The following is a 20,877-nucleotide window of genomic DNA, read 5'->3' on the forward strand; positions in this document are numbered from 1 at the left end:
TTTCAGACTAGTGCAAAGAAAACATCTAAAATACACATTTAAGTATTTGTTTTATTATACTTGATCTATTTGCATCTGTAGATTTCAATTAAAGAACATATCTGTATTAATGTTTTTTTCCTTTGTTTCTGGCTGTTTGACAGTATTTTCTGATTTATGGAGTGATAAATTAAAGCAATAAACCCCAAGAAGCCGTGGTGTAAAATGAATTTATAACAGCTAAGGGTGTCTGAAACCTCCTTAGCTGTTATAAATTCGCTGTAAACCATGGCTTATTGGGGCTTATTGCTTTTATAAAACGGTTATTCCATATCCATAGTAAGGTTTCACAGAATAAAACAGAGCAAATAAAGTGTAATGATATTAATAAAAACAGTATTATTCCACCAAACAATAATGTAGTTCCTCAGAAACAATAATGTGCTTCCAACAAAGAGGTTGCCGAGCAACACACAGAAGTAAACAAAGGTCTATGTTTGTAGTCACCATAGACATATAAATACATAGACGCCTCATTGGCCACTCGACCGCACGTCAACGTCGCCGCCATATTGGAGCGGGCAACTCATATAACTCTCACATAAGGACAGAAGAAAACGTACCTGACTCATCGACAGATTGGACACCTACAAACCGTCACACGATAATAAAAACAGATCTCGGGGTGTTATCTTTCACAGGTAAGTCTCAGCTGTTCTTTCTCGATGTTTCTTGGTCATTTTTAACATTATGTTGACAGCTTAATTAACCACCAGTGTTAATAAATAGCTAGCGATATCGCTAACGTAGTTAGCAGTGAAAGCTGGGACTTTATAAGAATTCAAAGTTTAAATGAATTCTTATTACGTTTTACCTTATATTGCCATTTATATAATAAACTAAATTATGTTATGAACACAATATACAGAGTGAGCACTTTGACTGTCTAGATTAATGATGGAGCTCAAGCTTCTCTCTTTAATTTCACTACCGTACTTATTTACAAAGATTAAGTGTGGTAACACTTTAGAATACTAGTTCTTTAGTTAATGTTAGTTAATTCATTAAAGAAGATGAACAAACTTTGAACTTATTCTATGTATTCTTTTTTCTTCCCTTTTAGCCATTTGTAAACAGGACAAGGACAGCCTTAAGGAAAGCTGAGGAAAGCCGTTCTCTGCATTTCCAAGAGACAAGACTATACCTCCCTATAGACTAATGTTGTGTTTGTACTAAACCCAGAGCAGCCCTGAATGAATCGACAGAATGACCCGGCTCATATTCTAAAGCGATTAATCGTTTGAAAGCATTAATTTATACCAGAAAACAAGACAGAAATACTAAGGAAGAAAATCTCTGTATTAATCACTTAAACGTTTGATTCTGATTCATTCAGACATTTCTAATAATGTTGATACAAATGCTAATACTGCACTCATGTTTATAATAAAAGATGACATAATCATTCATAAAAAAACTTAAACCCAGCAAAGAAATAATGGATGTTGCATTAAGTAATTTATTTTCTCATTACATACAGTCAAGTATATTACAGATCTCTTCATACTTGAGATAAAATTAGATTCATTGGCATATATTTTCAGATTTGAGAGGTTAAGGGCAGAGAGCATGATCACTGTACAGCGAATTCCTCACTGCTTCCTCACATCACCAATAATCTGGGGAAGAAAAAATGATTACACTCTGTATTCCAGTGCTAATATATGAACATCATGAAACCAAGACATTTGCAGGAGATGCATAATGACCTCAGATATTAATTTTTTATTATCTACTCAATATATACATTTTTAGATTTTTATTGGTTAATTCTTAAAACGGGGAAAACAAATTCTGCCAAAGGTGAAAACTATTGTTTTTCTTAGCCGCTGACAGATATTTGTTCTTGTTTTAAACATGAACTCATTTATATTTCAGTAAATGCTTTTTGATTTAAGGATGTTCAGATATTTGAGCTGAAAAACAAGAGCAAGAGCATCATTCTCTGCAGTGAAGAAGAACACCATGACCTTCATCAAATTAAAATCTCTCGTGTTTGTGTCCGAGTCGAACGGTGGCGCGTAAAAGAAAAGAGTAAAAAATAAACCCTGGACAATCTTCCCTAAAACATACGTCTACAGGCTAAAGTAAAATGATATTTATAAATCGTGTAAGCTACTACTAAATATTGTAGAAACTTAATTTTCTGTAAAGTTGCTTTGCAATGATTTGTAAAGTAAAAAGCATTATAAATTAAATGAAAACAGTACTAAAATTAAAGTAGTAACTTTTTACAAAAAAGTTGAAATGCTAAAATTATTAAAACTGACAAACATAAAGGCTAAAAAAAAAAAAAAAACTAATTCCTAAACCTCAAACTGCAACCATGAGGGTAAAAGCTATGCTATGTGTCACTCTAGTAAGTGCTATAACAGTTTATAAAGACCTTGATGTTTTTTGGATGCCAGAACCGCGTGTGTGTGTGTGTGTTTACATGGATGTTCCCTTGTTTGGCTCCTGGGATGATCTGAATCCTCTCAAAATCCCTCCTCAGGATGATGATGTCACAGCCAGAGTAGTACGCCTGTCCCACGAGCCCCGGACAAAACAACACACTGACACTGATAATCACAGAGAGTTCTACATATTATCTGAATGTAATGTTTTGCTACATTTTTTTTTTTAAATCGAGGAATCAAAGTTTTAAGTGTTTTCATTTACGGTTAATAATCTCTGCTGCTGCTGTTACAGTCACGAACAGCTTGAATCATCTGGACTTTTTGAGTCAAATATTTTGGCAATGTTTTTAGCATTTTTATTTTATATTATTTCTTAACACCTCAGACAATATCTGCCTTCATTTTGCATGCATCTTGTTTATTCTCGCTTATAAACTTTTTGTTGCTCTTTTTGTTGTGTTGTTTTTTAACCTCATTTGTAAGTCGCTTTGGGGAAGTCGTGGCCTAATGGTTAGAGGGTTGGACTCCCAATCAAAGGGTTGTGGGTTCTAGTCTCGGGCCGGATGGAATTGTGGGTGGGGGGAGTGCATGAACAGCTCTTTCTCCACCTTCAATACCACGACTTAGGTGCCCTTGAGCAAGGCACTGAACCCCCAACTGCTCCCTGGGCGCCGCAGCATAAATGGCTGCCCACTGCTCCGGGTGTGTGCTCACAGTGTGTGTGTGTTCACTGCTCTGTGTGTGTGCATTTCGGATGGGTTAAATGCAGAGCACAAATTCTGAGTATGGGTCACCATACTTGGCTGAATTTCACTTCACTTCACTTTGGATAAAAGCGTCTGCTAAATGAATAAATGTAAACTTATCAAATTATGGCTTCGTTCCTTACATTAATATATCGAAATATTCAACTCAAACAAACACTTGTATGATGCAGTATTAGAATTAAAATTTAATTTGGGGTCCTGAAATACCCTGAACAGTGCACAGAGGATAAGATGACCATTGCTACAAAAATAAAATAAAAAAATTGAAACTCATCCTACTGATGCTATGGACTGTGGGATTACGAACAGGCTATTAACAAAAAATCTGTCTCTAAACCTCTTTTCTCTTTATTAAAAGTTGATCTAGACAAATACATGATAGAATCAAATGTTTTGCAAATCCGCTTGAAAGACCTGATCTCAAATGATTCGCGAAACGCGCTTCGGAGTCCCGATCTGAATCAGATGTTTTGCGAACTCCGAAGCCCCGAAATGATTCGTGAAACGCGATTCGGAGTTCCGATCTGAATCAAATATTGTGCGAACTCGCTCCGAAGCCCAGATCAAATGATTCGTGAAACGCGATTCGGAGTCCCGATCTGAATCAAATGTTTTGCGAAATAGCTCCGATGCCTCAGATTGTGGTTAATCTTGCAGATCATGACTTATATCTACTCTTCCTCTCCCTGCAGTTTGGTAATATAAAGATTCCTCTTTTGAACTCCCACCTCTTCTGTGGGTTTTATTGTTCTTGGTCTGAATTTGGGCTCCCGGGGTCTCAAAAAATAAACATTTTCAATCTCCAAGGTACATTCAAATTACATTACATGAATATCTTACAGTTATACAGATTTGTAAACCGAAAAAATCAACGAAATCAACAAGTGAGACAAATGTGAGCTTTCAATTAATAATTTTCCAAACCTAAGTAAATAACTGGAGGCAAAGTAGCCTATTTTTTAACTGCACGTAGATCACAAACCTCTGAAATCGGTTGATAAATGTGAACGTTATCGTGTTTTTATTCAGTAAAAACCGCAGCTCCCCCGTTTACTTTCATTTTAAGGCAGTCTTGCCCTCACTAACATGGCGGACGCGTTGACGTATCGCGGCAACGGCTCAAAGCGGCCAATGAGGCGTCTAGATATTTATGTGTATGTAATTTACAACAGCTTCGAATGCGGCTCGGCCAATCAGAATCAAGGAACGAAACTATCTGTTTAATAACGAAAAATCCCAAATCCCTTCTATATAAACCTTGAACTCATAATATGTCAGCATAATGAAATCCGAATTCTAAACTTTATCCTGGCTTTATCCAATGTCTAGTTCCAGTTTTGGAAATTAATGCAAATTAGTGCATATGTAATTTGATAATACTTAATATATCTATTAGTTTAAATATTTTCCCTATTCACCTGTCCTGTGTAAGAATGGGTCTGAAAATAATGACAAAAAAGATTTATCTAACAAATAACATTTCATTATGATCAGAAACGCACCCGGAGGGCCTCCATAGTGCTTGATTGATGTAAATAATCTGCAACATTTACAATCAGTTGCGCTCTATTTTTAAGGAACGGTAAATGGTTTAGTTTTATACTTCCAGCTACAGGTGTCGTCTAACAGCTGTTAAGTTCTCAGTTCTGCTAGATCATGCTGTCACTCACTGATAATAAGCCAGAGGAAATATGTGCCGGTCACCAGAAAATAGCTTTTGAAAACTCAGATATTATACTTTGACTAGATTAATAAGTTCTGTCAGTGTCTCAGTAACCACTGATGAACTACAGGCTACAGTTTATTTCTATGTCTTGCTGTGTCTTTCTACTTCAATGTTCTCTGTTTTACCTGGTTTGTAGGTTTGATTGTTATACTCTTGTCCATGTTTCTTTAGTTCTTGTGTTTATTTCTTTATTTGTATTGTATTTGGTTTTAAAGTAGGCCTAGTTCTAGTTTGTCATGATTGAACACGTCACGTAGCATTAAAGAAAACCCTTTACATTTTATCACTTGACTATTTATAACTGATTGTGATTAACTCTGTCATGGTACTCTAAGCAAAATCAAACCGTTTAAATCTTCACTGGTATTTTCTGTGAACTGGATTCTTCTGGCAGCTTTTACGTGTTTTCATGTGTTTCCAAAATAATGGATTTTCGAATTCAGTGTCAGTGTCATTCAGTATGACTTTGCACACTGTTATAAACCGTATTTTTGTCCTGAGGTGTATTTCAGCTTTCTTACTCAAGAGGTCAGTAAAGAACTACTGATCAATCTCCTTTAGAAAAACATTATTGGAAACCTGCTGGATTTTCACTACAACCAGTGCACGATGGAAACGTAAAGAAAATTATAACAATAATTTTAAAAGATTCATCGGTTTTCCTTTTTCCCTTTCATTTTTCTTTTTTTATTAGTATCTTACAAGCATTTTTCATGTAAAAATAACGTTACAATGCTTTGGTAATATTATACTCGAATTGTTGTGCCAGCAAAGCTCAACTGACCTGAACTGATAGAGACGTTTCAGAAGGTCATTGCAATGACGTGTCCAACATTGTTCATTCTTGTGTGCACAATGGCATATGATCTCATAGGAACCTGCAGCTTTAAACCAGTTAATATTACTAGACACATCTTTCAAGTCTCCTATAATACACCTCAAACACTGTCATGTTCTCCTGTGGTGTGGCATTTATACAGCAACAAAGCGACTTGCTGCCAAAGACATGGAAATTAAACCCTAATAGCTTAATACTTTATCTTGCGTGCACATCCTCATGTATTTACAGTAGTCAGAAGCATAATGCATGATAAATCCCCATGCAATTGTACTCTAGCTACAAATAAATCAAATTAAACTCACAAATGATGAACATAATTATCCATGAGATTTCACACAGTATATTTCTTACTTCATGAGCCAGTCATCTGACATAAACACATGCATGCGGTGAGTTCTCTATGATGCAGGTTAGAGTTGAATCAGAAACGTCCCAGCATGCCTTGGGCTCCCCTGGTCTATTTCAGGTAATCAAATGCTGCCGGCATGCAGGTTTCTGCATTAATTACGTCTCTTTAAGCGGCCTGTTCAAAGGCAGTGAATCATCCACAGAGTTTTTGAAGGTCACTTTCCTTACTAGCTGGTGATCAATATCTAAAGCCTCTGGGCTCCATCCAGGTTCAGCTCGGCCAGAGACAAGAGAGAGACGCTGGAGTTTAAATATAGAAGAGCATGTGATAAAAAGTTCCATATAGAACCAGTGTAATCAAAAGAACCCTAAGGTTCTGTGCAGCCAGGTCAAAAGGTCAAAAAGTTCCTTTAAATGTCATTATGACATTTCATGAATTTTTATTTTAGCAGCGAGTATACAGTATGTTGAATGATTTTATTTAAAAGGTTTATCTAAATGGCTTATAAGCATTACAATAAAACATCATGATGTAGTATATAAAATACATTTTTTATGACTCTTACTAGAGACACTGATCAATGTTATTTTAGTATTGGATTGATTAAGGGGAAATTTACAGTAGTATCACTACTGTTAGATATTTAGAAACTATATAAACTATAGATACTATAGTTAAAGTTTTAGAAATTATGATGTGTTTTTTCAGTTAAAAGTGAATGAAAATGAGAAATATTGCCTTGGCAACGAGCTGAAAAAAGTTTAATTTTATTACTTTTTATATATGTTTATATTTGATTTTATTTCAGTTCAGGGTTTATAACTATTAAAGTATTTTTGTTAATTAAATATTAAGTAAAAAATATAATATATATAGTTAATTGCCAAGGCAACATTTGTATTTTTTATTCTATATTTCGTTTAAGTCAAAATTCCTATAAATAAATAAATAAATAAATGAATTAATTAATGAATAAATATATAAATAAAAAACTAAAATTAAATTAAACATAAATAGTAATAACAAACTAGAAAAAAATTACAAAATATCATAACTAAATTACTAATAATTTAACTGAAATAAAAATAGAAATTGAAATTATAAAAATAAAATCAATTCAAAATATTACGTGTAAATGCAATAAAAAATTATAATAATAGTATTTTAATAACTAAAATAACACTGAGTTGATGTTATTTTAGTTAATGATAATAACTCTATAGAAACACATTCAATATGCAAACACACCGATATATAATGCAATAGATAATAAATGTACAATATGAGAGTAAAAGTTAAATAATGTTCAAAATTAACTAAATGACACTTAATATAAAATGTATAAATGTAAATGCATTTTCTGTAAGAGTTCTTTATTTTTTTATATATGTATATGGTTTTAGGAGATTCTACATTCAGTGTATTTTTCCAGTATTGTACAGTTCATTTTTTAATGTAAGTCTCAATATTAAATAAATGAGTCTGAAAATAAACACGGTATATTCAAATCCTATGTAATATATACAGTACACACACACACACACACATATATATATATATATATATATATATATATATATATATATATACCATAGCAATACTTCTAACTGCTTTTGCAGCCAGTTTATTAGGATTTCATGCTTGAGTAATTCATCCTGAAATCGCAAATAATTGAAAAATATATTTTTGTATATCATCATCTTGAATTGCTCTTGTATGTGTGAACTCAGGCTGAACTTGTTGCATGACCTGCACAATAACACTGCATGTATCATACCATGTTCAGTATTAGTAGGCCTATCAGTGAGTATATTGATCAATATTTGCACCAAACTGGAGTTTTGCCAGCCATTCATCACACTAAGTTCAATGATTCAGTCTGACAAACAAAAGCACTTCTGGGCTGTACAACAATCAATGCTGTCTGCAGGCAAACTGAATCTATTAATAAAGAATCATTTTGAGTCTACTTAACAAAGACTGCTGCTATTGTAACATTCAGGTGGGCTGTGATTATATGCTCCAAAGTATACACATTTATCATGGAAAAGCAGGCGCAGTTATGCAATCAGCTGTTGTAGTGAGGATATTGTTGTGCCATTTCTCATACAGCTTATTTACCATTAGATTAGGATGCCTGTCAGACATCTCTGCATGGATTAAAGAACATCACCTACAGCTCAACCTGACAAAGACAGAGCTTCTTGTCTTCCCTGCCACTCCAACTCTACAGCATGATGTCACCATCCAGCTACTGTAGGTTCTTCTACACTTACCCCATCAACTTTGGTCAGAAATCTTGGTGTCTCTGATGACCAGCTGACATTCAAAGACCACATTGCAAAAACATTGCTGGACTTCTGGAATGCTCTTCTGGCTGGACTTCCATCAAGCACAATCAACTCTACAAATTATACAGAATGCAGCGGGATGACTGGTCTTCAAGGAGCCCAAAAGAGCCGATGTTACACCTCTCTTTATATCTGTGCATTGGCTACCAGTTGCGGCACACATTAAGTTCAAGATGCTTGCGAATAGAACAGCCTCCACTTCCCCTCACTATTACGAATCTACATCCCCTCCAGAAGCCTGAGATCCACTAGTGAGCAACTCCTCTTGGTACTATCACAGAGAGGCTGTCATGATTCTGTCACCACTTCCTGTTAGACTTTTATTTTGGCAACTAGCATCCAGCTTCCTGTTCCTGGCCTCGTAACTCCTCTTTAATTTCCCTCATTGTTTTCACCTGTCTCCTTAACTATACAAGCCAGTCTTGCTCTTACCTCCTTGCCAGGTTGTTTCATCAGTTTATTGGTGAACATTGCAGCCAGTTCCTGAATCAGATCCTTGAAGCCTGGGTGAACTCTACCCTGCCTGGAACCTGAATTTTCTCTCTCTGCCTGTACCTTTATCAAGAGGTAGTAATTTTGATTGACTAGTAAATTTACTGCTCTGGATTTGGATTGTGGAATTGTTTTTGATATGGGATTGGAAGAGGATAAAACAAACTTCTCTGTTTGGTCTTTACTCCTCTTACTTCTCAGGATGCCTTCTAGAAAACACTGGTAGACTCTTCTGTGTGGTACAGTGGACTGTGTCTCTGCATGTCGCGTGGTAGACCAGGGTTCGATTCCAAAGCAGATCACCCCATCCATCTCAGAAGACCAACTAAATCCTGTTAGCTATACTGATCCAGACAATATCTGTAAGCTGATTCACTAAGTTCCTACTTGACTAACTTGCTAACCTCGAGAGCTTCCTCTGAACTTCTACTCCCAGTTTGGTAAGTTAGCATCTTTGTTGGTTGCAATGCAATTTCCCCATTCCCAACCAACTAAGTTGCTAACAGGTTAGCAAGTATGGTTTTGGGAAATGCACCCCTGGATAGGACCTGCCAGCATCCTGAGAACGCTAATGTTAAAGAAACTGAAAATAAACTTTCAAAAGACTTATTCACTTGTGTGTGTCTGTAATTTTAGGTCCAGTAGTATTTTCAGAGGCTCAAAGTCACTTTCCAGAACATTCTTGTTCACCATTCCTGGCTGGTGGAATGATCTTCCCATCGCTATTCGCAATGCTGAATCCCTTACAGTTTTCAAGTGACAGCTGAAAACAAACTCTTCCAATGCAACGATTTCATTCTAAATGTTTTGTTTCTAGCTTTTCTTGTACGTACTTGAACAATGCCTGAAACTTGGTATTATGAGCAATTCCTGTGTTAGTTTTCCTCTTAAGTAGAATCCCTTTATGTATTCCCCAATTGTAAGTTGCTTTGGATAAAAGCATTTGCAAAATGACTAAATGTAGCCTAAAATGTAAAGAGCTTAGTGCTAATGAAAGATTCCTCTGGATGAATGCATAGATATGACAGTGTATATTAAATCAGAAAATTAGGTTATGCAAATACATTACAAATGAGGATAAGGAAACATTTTGGTGGCACTGTCTTGAAGTGTTTTGAAAATTTCATTCAAAAGTCTGATGGAATTGACGTCAAACCTGATGTGATGCATCCACAGGCGCGAGTGAGATTTGAGAGCTAAAGTAGAGGGATAGTTTACAGCAGGTTATCTATTACTAGGCACTGAGCTGCACAACTGGTCCTTCAGAAATCTTCTGTTGCGTTGTCAGAACCATAAAAACACACGTTATAGCCAATAACTTTAATAGGAAAAAGAAAGTTGTAGTTTTTCCTGAAGCTGGCACTCAGCCATTCAGAAAGCCAGACCGCATTCATATCTTATATTTTTTGTTTACACTATTGAGTTTATGGAGTTACATTTGAATTGTACAGCTTGTTGAACATTTTATGTGTGTAAAGATTGTTTTTGTATAGAGCACTTAACAATTGAACATTGAAAAAAAATGCAATTAAATATATAAAAACAAAAAAATATATATATTCATTTTTTGTGTGTGTGTTGAAAAAAAAAATCCTCACTTGTTGAGTTTGGCACTGTACTTTCACAGCTGGAAGTGAGGTAATCATGGTCCCGATGATGAGTAGATCAAGAGGAGAATGGAAGAGACACAGCAGCTGTTTTAGGATGCTGTCTACACCTTTCAGTGGAAATTAGCAAGCAGTGGCTTAGTTGACTCAGTGTATTAATTGCCGGTTTAATTACTTCAACAATGAATCGATGCATGTCAGACCCTTTCATGATTCTGTAATTCAGTAGAGGATGGAAAATGATCATGTTATACCTAATTATAACTTTTTTTTTGATGTAAGAAACCTTGACTAATGCTAGTAGACTTATTAAAAGCTACAAATTGATTAATATGATATTTTTCATGATATTCTTGGTGACTTTGGCACATCTTGTGCGTGGACAGCGGCCATGATCATTGAGATTGTTTGGGTGGGACACAGGAAATAGTTTTTTGATCACGTTATCCATTCAAAACAAACCTGACGTGCCATACTTTAGCAGATGAGACTTGCAACCAACTGCAACTGCATCATACTCTTAAGAGAAGCCATTAAGGTCAAGGCCGTAGAAGCAATATTCAAATTAGTACTTAATATGTAACTGATTCCTGATCTATTACATTGGTCTTGCATGATAGTTTACAATAATTGCTTTTGACATTATACTGTACTTGCATATCTTTAAGCCATTTGGCTCTTAGGAGGCAGATCTCTGCCCATAATTTACAGAGCTGTTATTCTGAATTTGTAGCTTACTAAAGAGTTGGAGGGGAAATGAGTATATTGATGGTACACGGCACATATCACATTTTCTCACGCCTTTCCCAACCCTTTGTGAGCTACAAGCACGTAAAAACAACACCCACTGGCACTCAAAGCACGTCACTGTTTTCTTTGGGATAAGCAGAAACGCGTCAGCACAAGTTCATGTTGACTCTCACAGATTCCCCGACGAGCTGTTTTTAACCAATTTCCTTGTCGCAAACAGCCACATCATCTTGCTCATTTGACGTGATGCATGGGGTTACAGTAGCTCATCCCTTGAGACAGACAAAAGCAATGGCACAGAGGTTTTTTTTCCTAAGTTGCAAAAAAAAAAAAAAAAAAAAATTAATTCCTTGCAGCTTTTGCACAGTATTTACATGCAGTAGATACAACTGTTATGCTCACACCAGCTGGGCTGCTTAAACACTGACATGAAGCCTGTTTTGCATCATGGTTTGCATTGATCATCATCATAGCATGCTGAATATTTAAACAAGGATCAGTTCCTTTGCTGCATCCCTTAGTTTGTTTGCAAGAACCGTATTAGGTGAAATTATGCACTCAAGTACCACAATTCCTCTGAGCCAAGACAAGACGCTGATATCGCCTGACAGGCCACACTCATGTTGTTACTAAATTAGGTCAATCTGCATCAAAATAATGGGTTTTGTGACTAGTCAAATTGCATATCACAATGTTGTTTTTTTGCTGTTAGTGTCCCCATTACATGTGATTCAGTGGAAACGAGCAAGCGTAGTGAGGTTTGAAACACATACTGTAAAACATTATATTCGGCCCATTTTGTGAATCAGCCTCTGTTGTGGATGTTGTTCTTTGTTTGTCTTTCCTTTATGACTCCAGGGTAGATGCTTAAAGGTCACTTGCAAATGAGTGTTGGCTGTAACTTGCACATGCCATTGAGAATTGAGATGAAAGTGAATTCAAATTTAGTAGTAAACAGGATGTAGAACTGTATTTTGAATTTGACAAAACTGATTAAAATTCAAAGAAATATTTCTGTTAGTTTAGTTTTTGGGTATGCTTTTCATTTTTTCTGTATAAATTACTCCTATATGGACTACTTTTAGAAACATTAGATGATATTGAACTTATGAATGATTCATCCATGCATACTTCTTTTTTCAAAATGTTTAAAAATAAAAATATAACTAAATAACTAAATCTTCCTTTTATTGAACTTCTCTCTGGCGATGTGCAGGATCATTTTAATGACTTATGAATTATAATCAGTAATAATCAGTGTTTGAAATTCAGCATATAAAAAATTGCATTCAGATTATTTAAATGCTCTTATAATATTTTATGATTTTTTATTTTATGCACTACAATGGAAGAGTAATTTCCCAGAATTTTCTTTATACATTCAATACAGTCACATTTTGATGCTAATGCATTTTTGTTTTAGTATGTAAACCAAAAAAATAATAAAAAAAGTTTTTTTTTGGAGAAATCTATAGGCTGAATAAACAATGAGCTAATGGTTTGACAAGATGGTTCTTTCTTTTTTTTCAAACTGCAATTAAGTAAATTTGCCATTTCACTTCAAATTCTAGTGTAACTCTTGCTGTCCAGTTCAATGTAAATTCACACTCATTAACTAAAAGAGAGCCATCATCTCTGAACAACATCTGAAGTGATTTGTGAAGTGGATGATTGAAACATATCATTAAGCCAGGTTAATTCAATGGTTTCATAAGCAGTGTTTTTTTTGGTCCTAGTCCTTGTATCTGATGAAATTCCTCTGGTGAGTCAGTCTGGCATTGAACACGGACATCAGTGTAGGTTTTATTGACAGCTCAGTTGAACTCTGCCCCTGGTCTTTGAGATTTTCCTTACTTTGAATGCAGAAGCAGCCATTCAAACTACACTGACCACAGAAACTACCCTTAGTCATCCCAAGCTCAATATCATCCTGACCGATTCGGCCAAACTTTTTCTGGCTCCTGAATCTTCATCGATGAGGCATGAGATCCAAATAGCACTTGAAAAGTGTTGCAGGCCGGTTAAGCCTCAGAGAGGTGTGGTGCTGCTTTCGTATGCACAAACAGTGGAGTGAATGAGCGCTGTGTGGGATTAGAGTGCATTGTCAACGGTTCAGTAGGTTGTTCAGTGTCTCCCTGAGCTGAGCTGCACATGCAGCTTCGTCTTCTCCTCAGGCGAGTTGGAGCCAGATCTGCTGGTTTGGAAGGGGGTGGTGGGTGTGTGTGTGTATGTGACACATCATTGGCTTGGGTTGCACATACATCTCATTATTGTTAACCAGCATGTAACCACGCACTGGGCTGATAACTACGTCCAAGACAAGGATTCGTTCATGATCTCTTTCTCGGAGTAACAAGCCAATGCATGTAGATGTTCAGTGGTCTTTTGTAGACGAAAACAAGTGTTCTTCTAGTTCTTTGGGCATTGCTGAAAGCACACAGGTAAGTTTCTTTTCTGTCAGTCTTTTTTTAGCCTCATGCACGTTGACATGCATGTTGAGTCTCTGTTACAACAGGCAAGTTGAGACAGCTGCTGTTTGAGGATCTTGTTTCCTTGTTTTGGTAGCGATTGAGGTGCGCAGTGTTTGCTTTGCATCTTGAAATGTAACATCAGTTAAAATGGGTTAGACTTGTGCATCATTTAAAGAAGTCTTTGCTCAAAATAATATTATCCTATAGAAGATTTTAGTGGTTTTATTGTTTGGAAAATGACACTTTGCTTTTTAGGTCTTAAGTTGAAACGCTCTTAAAAAATAAATGTTTTTTTTTTGTTGTAATTTATTTATTTATGAAGATGAATTTATTTCATGAAGAACATTTAATATCCATGCATCCAAATTGTTCTTTAGTGTACTGAAATGTTCTTCATAATAATAAACATTTGTTCTTTTTGCTGAAATGTTCTTTGGTGAACCCAGAATAGTTGTTCTGGGATTGCTGCAAAAACCTTCTTTTGTAAACTTTATTTTTAAGAGCATATATGGTTATTTGGAGATTAAGAAGGTTCTTGGTGTTACGTTGTAGGTTCTTAACACCTGAGCCTTTATTTTCTACAGTACTTGATGATGTGGTTGTTAGTTCTGCTGAAAGAACCATTTTTGGTCTTGAGTTGGTTTTTAGAAGATGAAGGATCTTGATGTAACATTACAGATGTTTTTTGGTTTCTAGGTACATTAAAACCACCAGAACATTGGTTTTCTGAAGTAAAACCTGAACCTTTATTTTTACAGTTCTTGGTAACTCGTATATTCATCTTCAGGGCATCTCTTCTGCAAAATAATTAAATCTAAATGAATCGTTTATAATGTTGCATTACTCATAGAGTATCACATTGAGGTACGTCACCTGAAGACTTGATGTGAAAATGTTCATGTATATAGTGACAGCATGATATTTGGACACTTAGGTCTCACTAATAAGACTCTCACTTTTGTTCTCATTTTGTATAATTTCTATTTTCATCTCAATGCTTTTGAATCAGCTGATTTTTAGTGTATGAAATCAAGTTGTGTTCTACCAGAGGAACCACAGTTATAGAAAGTCACTGATTTAGATTATTTTGAACATGGTTTATAATTCAAAACTAAGAAAACTTGTGAAATCTGGAAGTACAAGTGCAAAACAATAGTATCTCGTGTTCAGTTAGGAATGGGGCTTTATTGTTTTGTATTCAGGAAGTCTCTTATTTCTTATTCGAATAGCTCACTGGTACTTTGTTACTGTACCTCGTGAGTTGGTGACCAGTAAGCACCAAGACATACATAACCTCTCTTACTATGTTTTATTTTTACATAAAAAAATAAATAATTGTATTTAATTTAACAGAATTTGCTAAGGCTGTTAATGAATGGAATAAACTCATAACCGTAAACCAGTGGTTCCCAGCCACGTTTCTGGAGGCCTTCCAACACTGCATATTCCAACTCTGTTTGTCTGTATTTTGCAGCATAGGTTTGTTTGGAAGCTTTACAGGTTATCTCATTTACTGATCTTTTAAATTGCGAAATAGCAGCAATTAGTCTCTGAATAAGACTGGAGCAATTACAGCATTCTGAGCAGTTATCCTCCTTGTGTAATGCTTCCTGCGTATGTGACGTAAATGTACAATACCTTCTTGAAATACCTGTCTGATCCATTGCATGAGTGTTTTTTTTTTTCTTTTCTTCAATGAACCTTTAATTATGATCTCTTTGCATGCACCTTGCACCAATTAAACCATCTCCCTGGAAATTCTTTCTTGGCTAAAGTTTTGACATAGAAATCTTGTTTTAGATTATTTAAATGTAAATACATTTAGATTATACATGATTTAGTATAATAAATAAAGTTATTTGGAAGTTACAGAAGTTCTGTCATTAACTTTAAACTGGGGAAATGACATGGACTATCTTTCTAAAGGGCAGATTCATTCTTTTTGATTTCCTAATTGTTGAGTGTTGAACAAGAAATTGATATTTAAAGCCAGTAGAGAAGGGCTGTTAATCCAGAGCAGTGATTCACACACACTGCTGCATTGCTTGTAAAAGGCGTTGGCTTTACTTTGACGTTCCTGTATAACTGAGAATGCATGAAATACATGAATTATCATGCAGATTGAGAGCACTGCTTACAAAACGCACTTAGCTGTTACATAAAAGTACAGCGGTGGAGCTTGTGTACTGGCTGCAGGCTGCTGGGTAAATAGTGGGTTATTCAGTGTTAAATTAACCAAATACATTTAGAAAAATTTAATTTAAATATGGAGCAACTTTGAAATCCTCATATCTATGGGAATGAACTATATAGGGCCTTGAAAATTAAAATTTCAAAAGTGCAAACTTTGGAAAAATAATATTTATGGCTCTCAGACTGGTATGTTCTATGCAATTGTTTTGATAGAAAAATCACAAGATACTTTTCAACATTATTTGTTCTTCAGATATTCCTCTTTGAAAGAAAAAAAGTATCAGATTAATATAAAATGACCCACATTTGGTTTTGGACCTGAAAATGTGTACAATTTAACAGTTTACAAATGGAGCCGCATTAAGATCTTCATAACTCTGGGATTGAATCATTGAGGGCTTTTAAATGAAGATACCAAAAGCAAAGTTAGTTAAGAACCAGAATCTAAAAGGATATTAAGATATCTTCAATACTTTATGAGTTACAGGCATGCAAACTTGAGGCAAAAAAACAAAGAGCTTTTTTCCATTTTTGAACTGTCCTGTTGGGCATATAATTAATCAAAGATTGCTTAATTTTACTAATAGACCTACCAAATAGTGGATTACTCAGTAAATATGCATCTGTGACATTTAATGTTTTGGCTTTCATCACTATATAAGTTTGTCTTCCAACAGGAAATATATTAACAAAATAAAAAAATTGAGCCGGAACCTCTAGTCGAGTTGACATGGAATGACCCTAGTGTTGTATAGTGTATAGATTAGAAAAGACTCACCCTGCTTCAAAATAATGACATTTTGTTACTTTGCAGCATGAAATGAAGACTTCAAGTCGTTCCACAGATTTTCGGTGGGGTTTAAGTCTGGGCTCTGACTATAGGCCATGCAAGGACATTCACCTTTTTCTCCTTCAACAACTGTGAGCTCAGTTTTGCTGTGTGCTTTGGTTCTTTGTCATGTTGGAAGGTAAACGTTCTTCTCAGTTCCTAATGACAACTTTCTGGTAGAGAGCAGCAGATTTTCCTCAGAGAAAACCAGTGTTGAGCTGCTGCAAGAGCTTTTTAAGCACAGTTTTTGAGTCAGTTTGGCAGTTTGAGGCGTGAATCATTTGAGTCAGTTCGGGAGTTCGGAGCGTGATTCATTTTAATTAGTTCGAGAGCTCGGAGCGGGATCGCGAATCATTTGAGTCAGTTTGGGGATCGCGAATCATTTGAATCAGTTCGGGAGTTCAAAGCGGGTTCGCGAATCATTTGAGGAAGTTTGGGAGTTCAGAGTGGGTTAGCGAATCATTTGAGTCAGTTTGGGGTTCGCGAATCATTTGACTCAGTTCGGGAGTTCGGAGCGTAAATCATTTGAATCAGTTCGGGAGTTCGGAGCGGGATCGCAAATCATTTGAGTCAGTTCGGGAGTTCGGAGCGGGATCGCAAATCATTTGAGTCAGGTCGGGAGTTCGGAGCGGGATCGCAAATCATTTGAGTCAGGTCGGGAGTTCAAAGCGGGTTCGCGAATCATTTGAATCAGTTTGGGAGTTCGGAGCTGGTTCGCGAATCATTTGAGTCAATTTGCGGTTCGCGAATCATAGCTGTATATGGATAGGCATTTTTAACTAATTTAGTAGCTAGTTCTAATTACGTTTTCCATGCGTGTTTAGGTGTGATATGTGAACTCGTATTTCTTGTTTTAATGATGTGCCTTTTAACAGTATTAAGTGTATTCAAAAACTAAACAAATCATGCCTAAAAAGTGCACGCATCTAGGCTAACGAAATAGTAGTCGTATGTGGCCCTCAAGATGCATTAAGCTCAGTCATGGCTGCATGCAGTCTTGAGAAGTTTTTTCTTGCTACCCATAACCCTCCCATAAAAGGCAGATTTGTGGAGAATTTGTGATATTTTTGTCTGAGATTATTATTTTGTCCCATGGAAATAACCTACATAAACATTTAGGTTTTAATATAGGTTTTGATTTAAGTTTTTAATGTATGTGACATATATATATATATATATATATATATATATATATATATATATATATATATATATATATATATATATATATATATATATATATATATATATATATATATATATATATAGGAAAACGGCCAATTTTATATATATATATATATATATATATATATATATATATATATATATAAATAAATAAAAATAAAAGTAAATACGTTACAGAGAGTCATGCACTTTCACATCTCCCAACCGGTCAAAATCATCTAGTAACGGCGCAATAAACCGATCACACAATACTAGAATGCAAAACATAAGTGAAATTAAAGACTTTGACTTAACACAAGGAAAACTTTAGATTTTCTTACCTGATTGGTACTTCTTTCTCTAACTGACGCCATTATGTGGCATATATACAGCATATATATGATCACATATGTGCATATATGTGCATATAAACTGCATATAGGTTTCATATATGCTCATATATCCTCATATAGGTTATTTCCATGTGGGATGCTCACAATGACCACTCTTGTCATAACTTCCTGCAGCTGCTTCAGAGTTGTTGTTGGCCTCTTGGTCACCTCTCTGACCAGTTTCCTCCTGACTCTTTCATTCAGTTTGGAGTGACGTCCAGGAAAAACTCTTTTCATTCTGAGCTGGTCAAAATGAGCACAGCTGATTTCAGTTTGAAGGTAAAATGGCTCTGTGTGACATTGAGAAGGTGATAAGCTACACCTGATTGAATTTAAAAGTCATTTTAATGAGGGGGTGATCCTTTTCCCAACTCAGTGATTCTGTTTTTTGTTTTTTTTCTGACATGTTGGTGTTTGATCTTTCACTTGGATGTTATAAGTTGCACTGACTAAATACAGCCTGGTTAAAACAAAACTCTCTGTCTTCATTTCAGGCTGCAAAGCAACAAAATGTCATTATTTTAAAAAGGGGGTAATTATTTTCTATGTTAACTTCACTGCATGTATCATCTTCCATGTGGCGTAATTATAGTAAATTTGCATGCATGTCACATATGTAAACAAGTTGCTCGCTGATAAATGTCCCAGACATTTCATGTGTTGTCAGGAGTAATTATTAGTGTAAAGCCTTCTCTTCAAATCTCTTGAGGCATTAGTGTCTGTGATTTCACGTTGTTTATTCTGTGTTTGGTTGCAGCCAACGCATTTCAAACACTAAACCTGATGTGTTGATTACAATCCAGAGAAGATCATTCCACAAAGCTATCATTATCCAGTGCCATCTGTAAAAGGAAGCTGCATTTTGAGCTGCACAGAATGGAAAATCCTGCACCAGTTTTTCCAGCATTCGTTTTTTTTTTTTATTATTTTTTTAATTATCAGGTTTTGACAGTCACACTCCATAGAGGAATTCTGGGTTGTTTTGTCTCATTTGTCTCTGATCAGTTTCTAAAGCCAAGTTTATTGGGCTTTGAAGCACATCACATCACAGCACAGTGATCTGTCTTTGTGCAGCCCTTTTTGGAGGTTTGCCGGCTGCTGTTTTTAGACTCTTTTTGTTTGCAGGTTTACCCATCATCCATCAGGAACTACAAAGATTGTTCATCTAGCCATTTAATCATTTGCAACCTCAATTCATCTTTGATATCGAGTCACTCTAGCAGTTATTTTAAAATTGGGCGTGTTCCATCTAGTTTCGTTTGGCAAATCTGTATGGTCTGTGAAAGATAAAAAAAAGTATGAGACAAAAGTTGCTCTTAATTTTTGTAAATAGTATGTGGAATAGTATGCAACTATAAATATTTCCAACAAATTGTTTGCTATATTTTCATTGAGATCTTATGCATGTCTAAGCCTGAGAATGGTGCCCAATTATCATATTGAAAACAATAATTTTTAACTAATTTTTGGTATAAATGCCTTGGCTTTTGGACAACAGAGAAAATAATATATTGGCAGTCAACAATACTGGTCTTTATAATCAAAATAAAAAATAAATCCAATACTTTTATGTCCTACCAATAGTTAAAAAGAAATAAAATATTTATTCTATATAAATCATTATATTTATAAGTATCCCTTTAACAACTACTACCTTATTAACTATTAAAAAGCAAAGTTTATTGAGGAAAAGTTGTGGTTTAAAGGGAATTAGTGTTATCTATTCTAAAGTGTTACCAAATCTTCTTAACTGTTCAACTACACAAGAAAAAAAAAGTCGTCTACATCTTGGATGGCCTGAGTAAATATAACAGAACATTTTTATTTTTGGGTGAACTATCCCTTGAATGTCTCAAACTGTGCTCAGATTTGCCAGAAAGCAAGGTTTGCAAGAGTCAGAGATCTCAATATAAAGTCATCCATTTCTCATCGAATTCCTCAAAGAGGAAGTGATCTGAGGTGCTTTTCTAGCTCTAAACTCATACCGAATGTCAAATGTGGCACATTTGCTTCAAATTTACGTTTTCTCCAAGGACAGATTTTAGGAGAAACATCCAAGACAAAGTATAACTGAGAACTCCATTAGAACTAACGAGCTATGAAAAAGAAACAGTCTTTTCCTCTGGGTTATTTAACTCAGATCAAGCAAGTTGTCTTTTTCCGCAAGACTTTAGTGATTGACTGTGATGGTATCCTGACAGCTCTTGATTGTGTAGGTTACTCAGCACTGGCAGACTGATGGGGATTTGTATTGAGACGGCGTGCGATGAGCATCGTCTATTTCAATCAGCTTCCAGATCAGGCAGACACCAGCTATTGAGCGTGATTTCACGTGGCACACATTTTCCATGAGCTCATTCTTTATACCGGGATGAAACTGTACTGCTGGGAGCAGCTTGACGACACGACCCAATCCGACTCCTTATGAATCAATATCAATGATTAAATTCCCAGTGAGATGGAACAGATTTTTAGGGCTAACTGAGAAGCAACACATTCAAGAGCCA

General features: G+C 35.5%; 1 protein-coding gene across 2 annotated transcripts in view; it reads left to right on the forward strand.

Annotated features, from left to right (window-relative positions):
* The first annotated feature begins 13,567 nt into the window (after nt 1–13,567).
* LOC128020821 (cAMP-specific 3',5'-cyclic phosphodiesterase 4D) overlaps nt 13,568–20,877 on the forward strand; it is a 167,703-nt gene continuing 160,393 nt past the window's right edge. Inside the window, exon 1 of one of the 2 annotated variants that reach the window (XM_052607556.1) lies at nt 13,568–13,762. In XM_052607556.1, the coding sequence (XP_052463516.1) occupies nt 13,682–13,762 (81 nt within the window). In that variant the 5' untranslated portion in view covers nt 13,568–13,681. The remainder of the gene's footprint in view (nt 13,763–20,877) is intronic. The other variant, XM_052607558.1, reaches the window with a different exon arrangement.

Source organism: Carassius gibelio, chromosome A10 (assembly GCF_023724105.1).
Source record: "Carassius gibelio isolate Cgi1373 ecotype wild population from Czech Republic chromosome A10, carGib1.2-hapl.c, whole genome shotgun sequence".
Lineage (NCBI taxonomy): Eukaryota > Metazoa > Chordata > Actinopteri > Cypriniformes > Cyprinidae > Carassius > Carassius gibelio.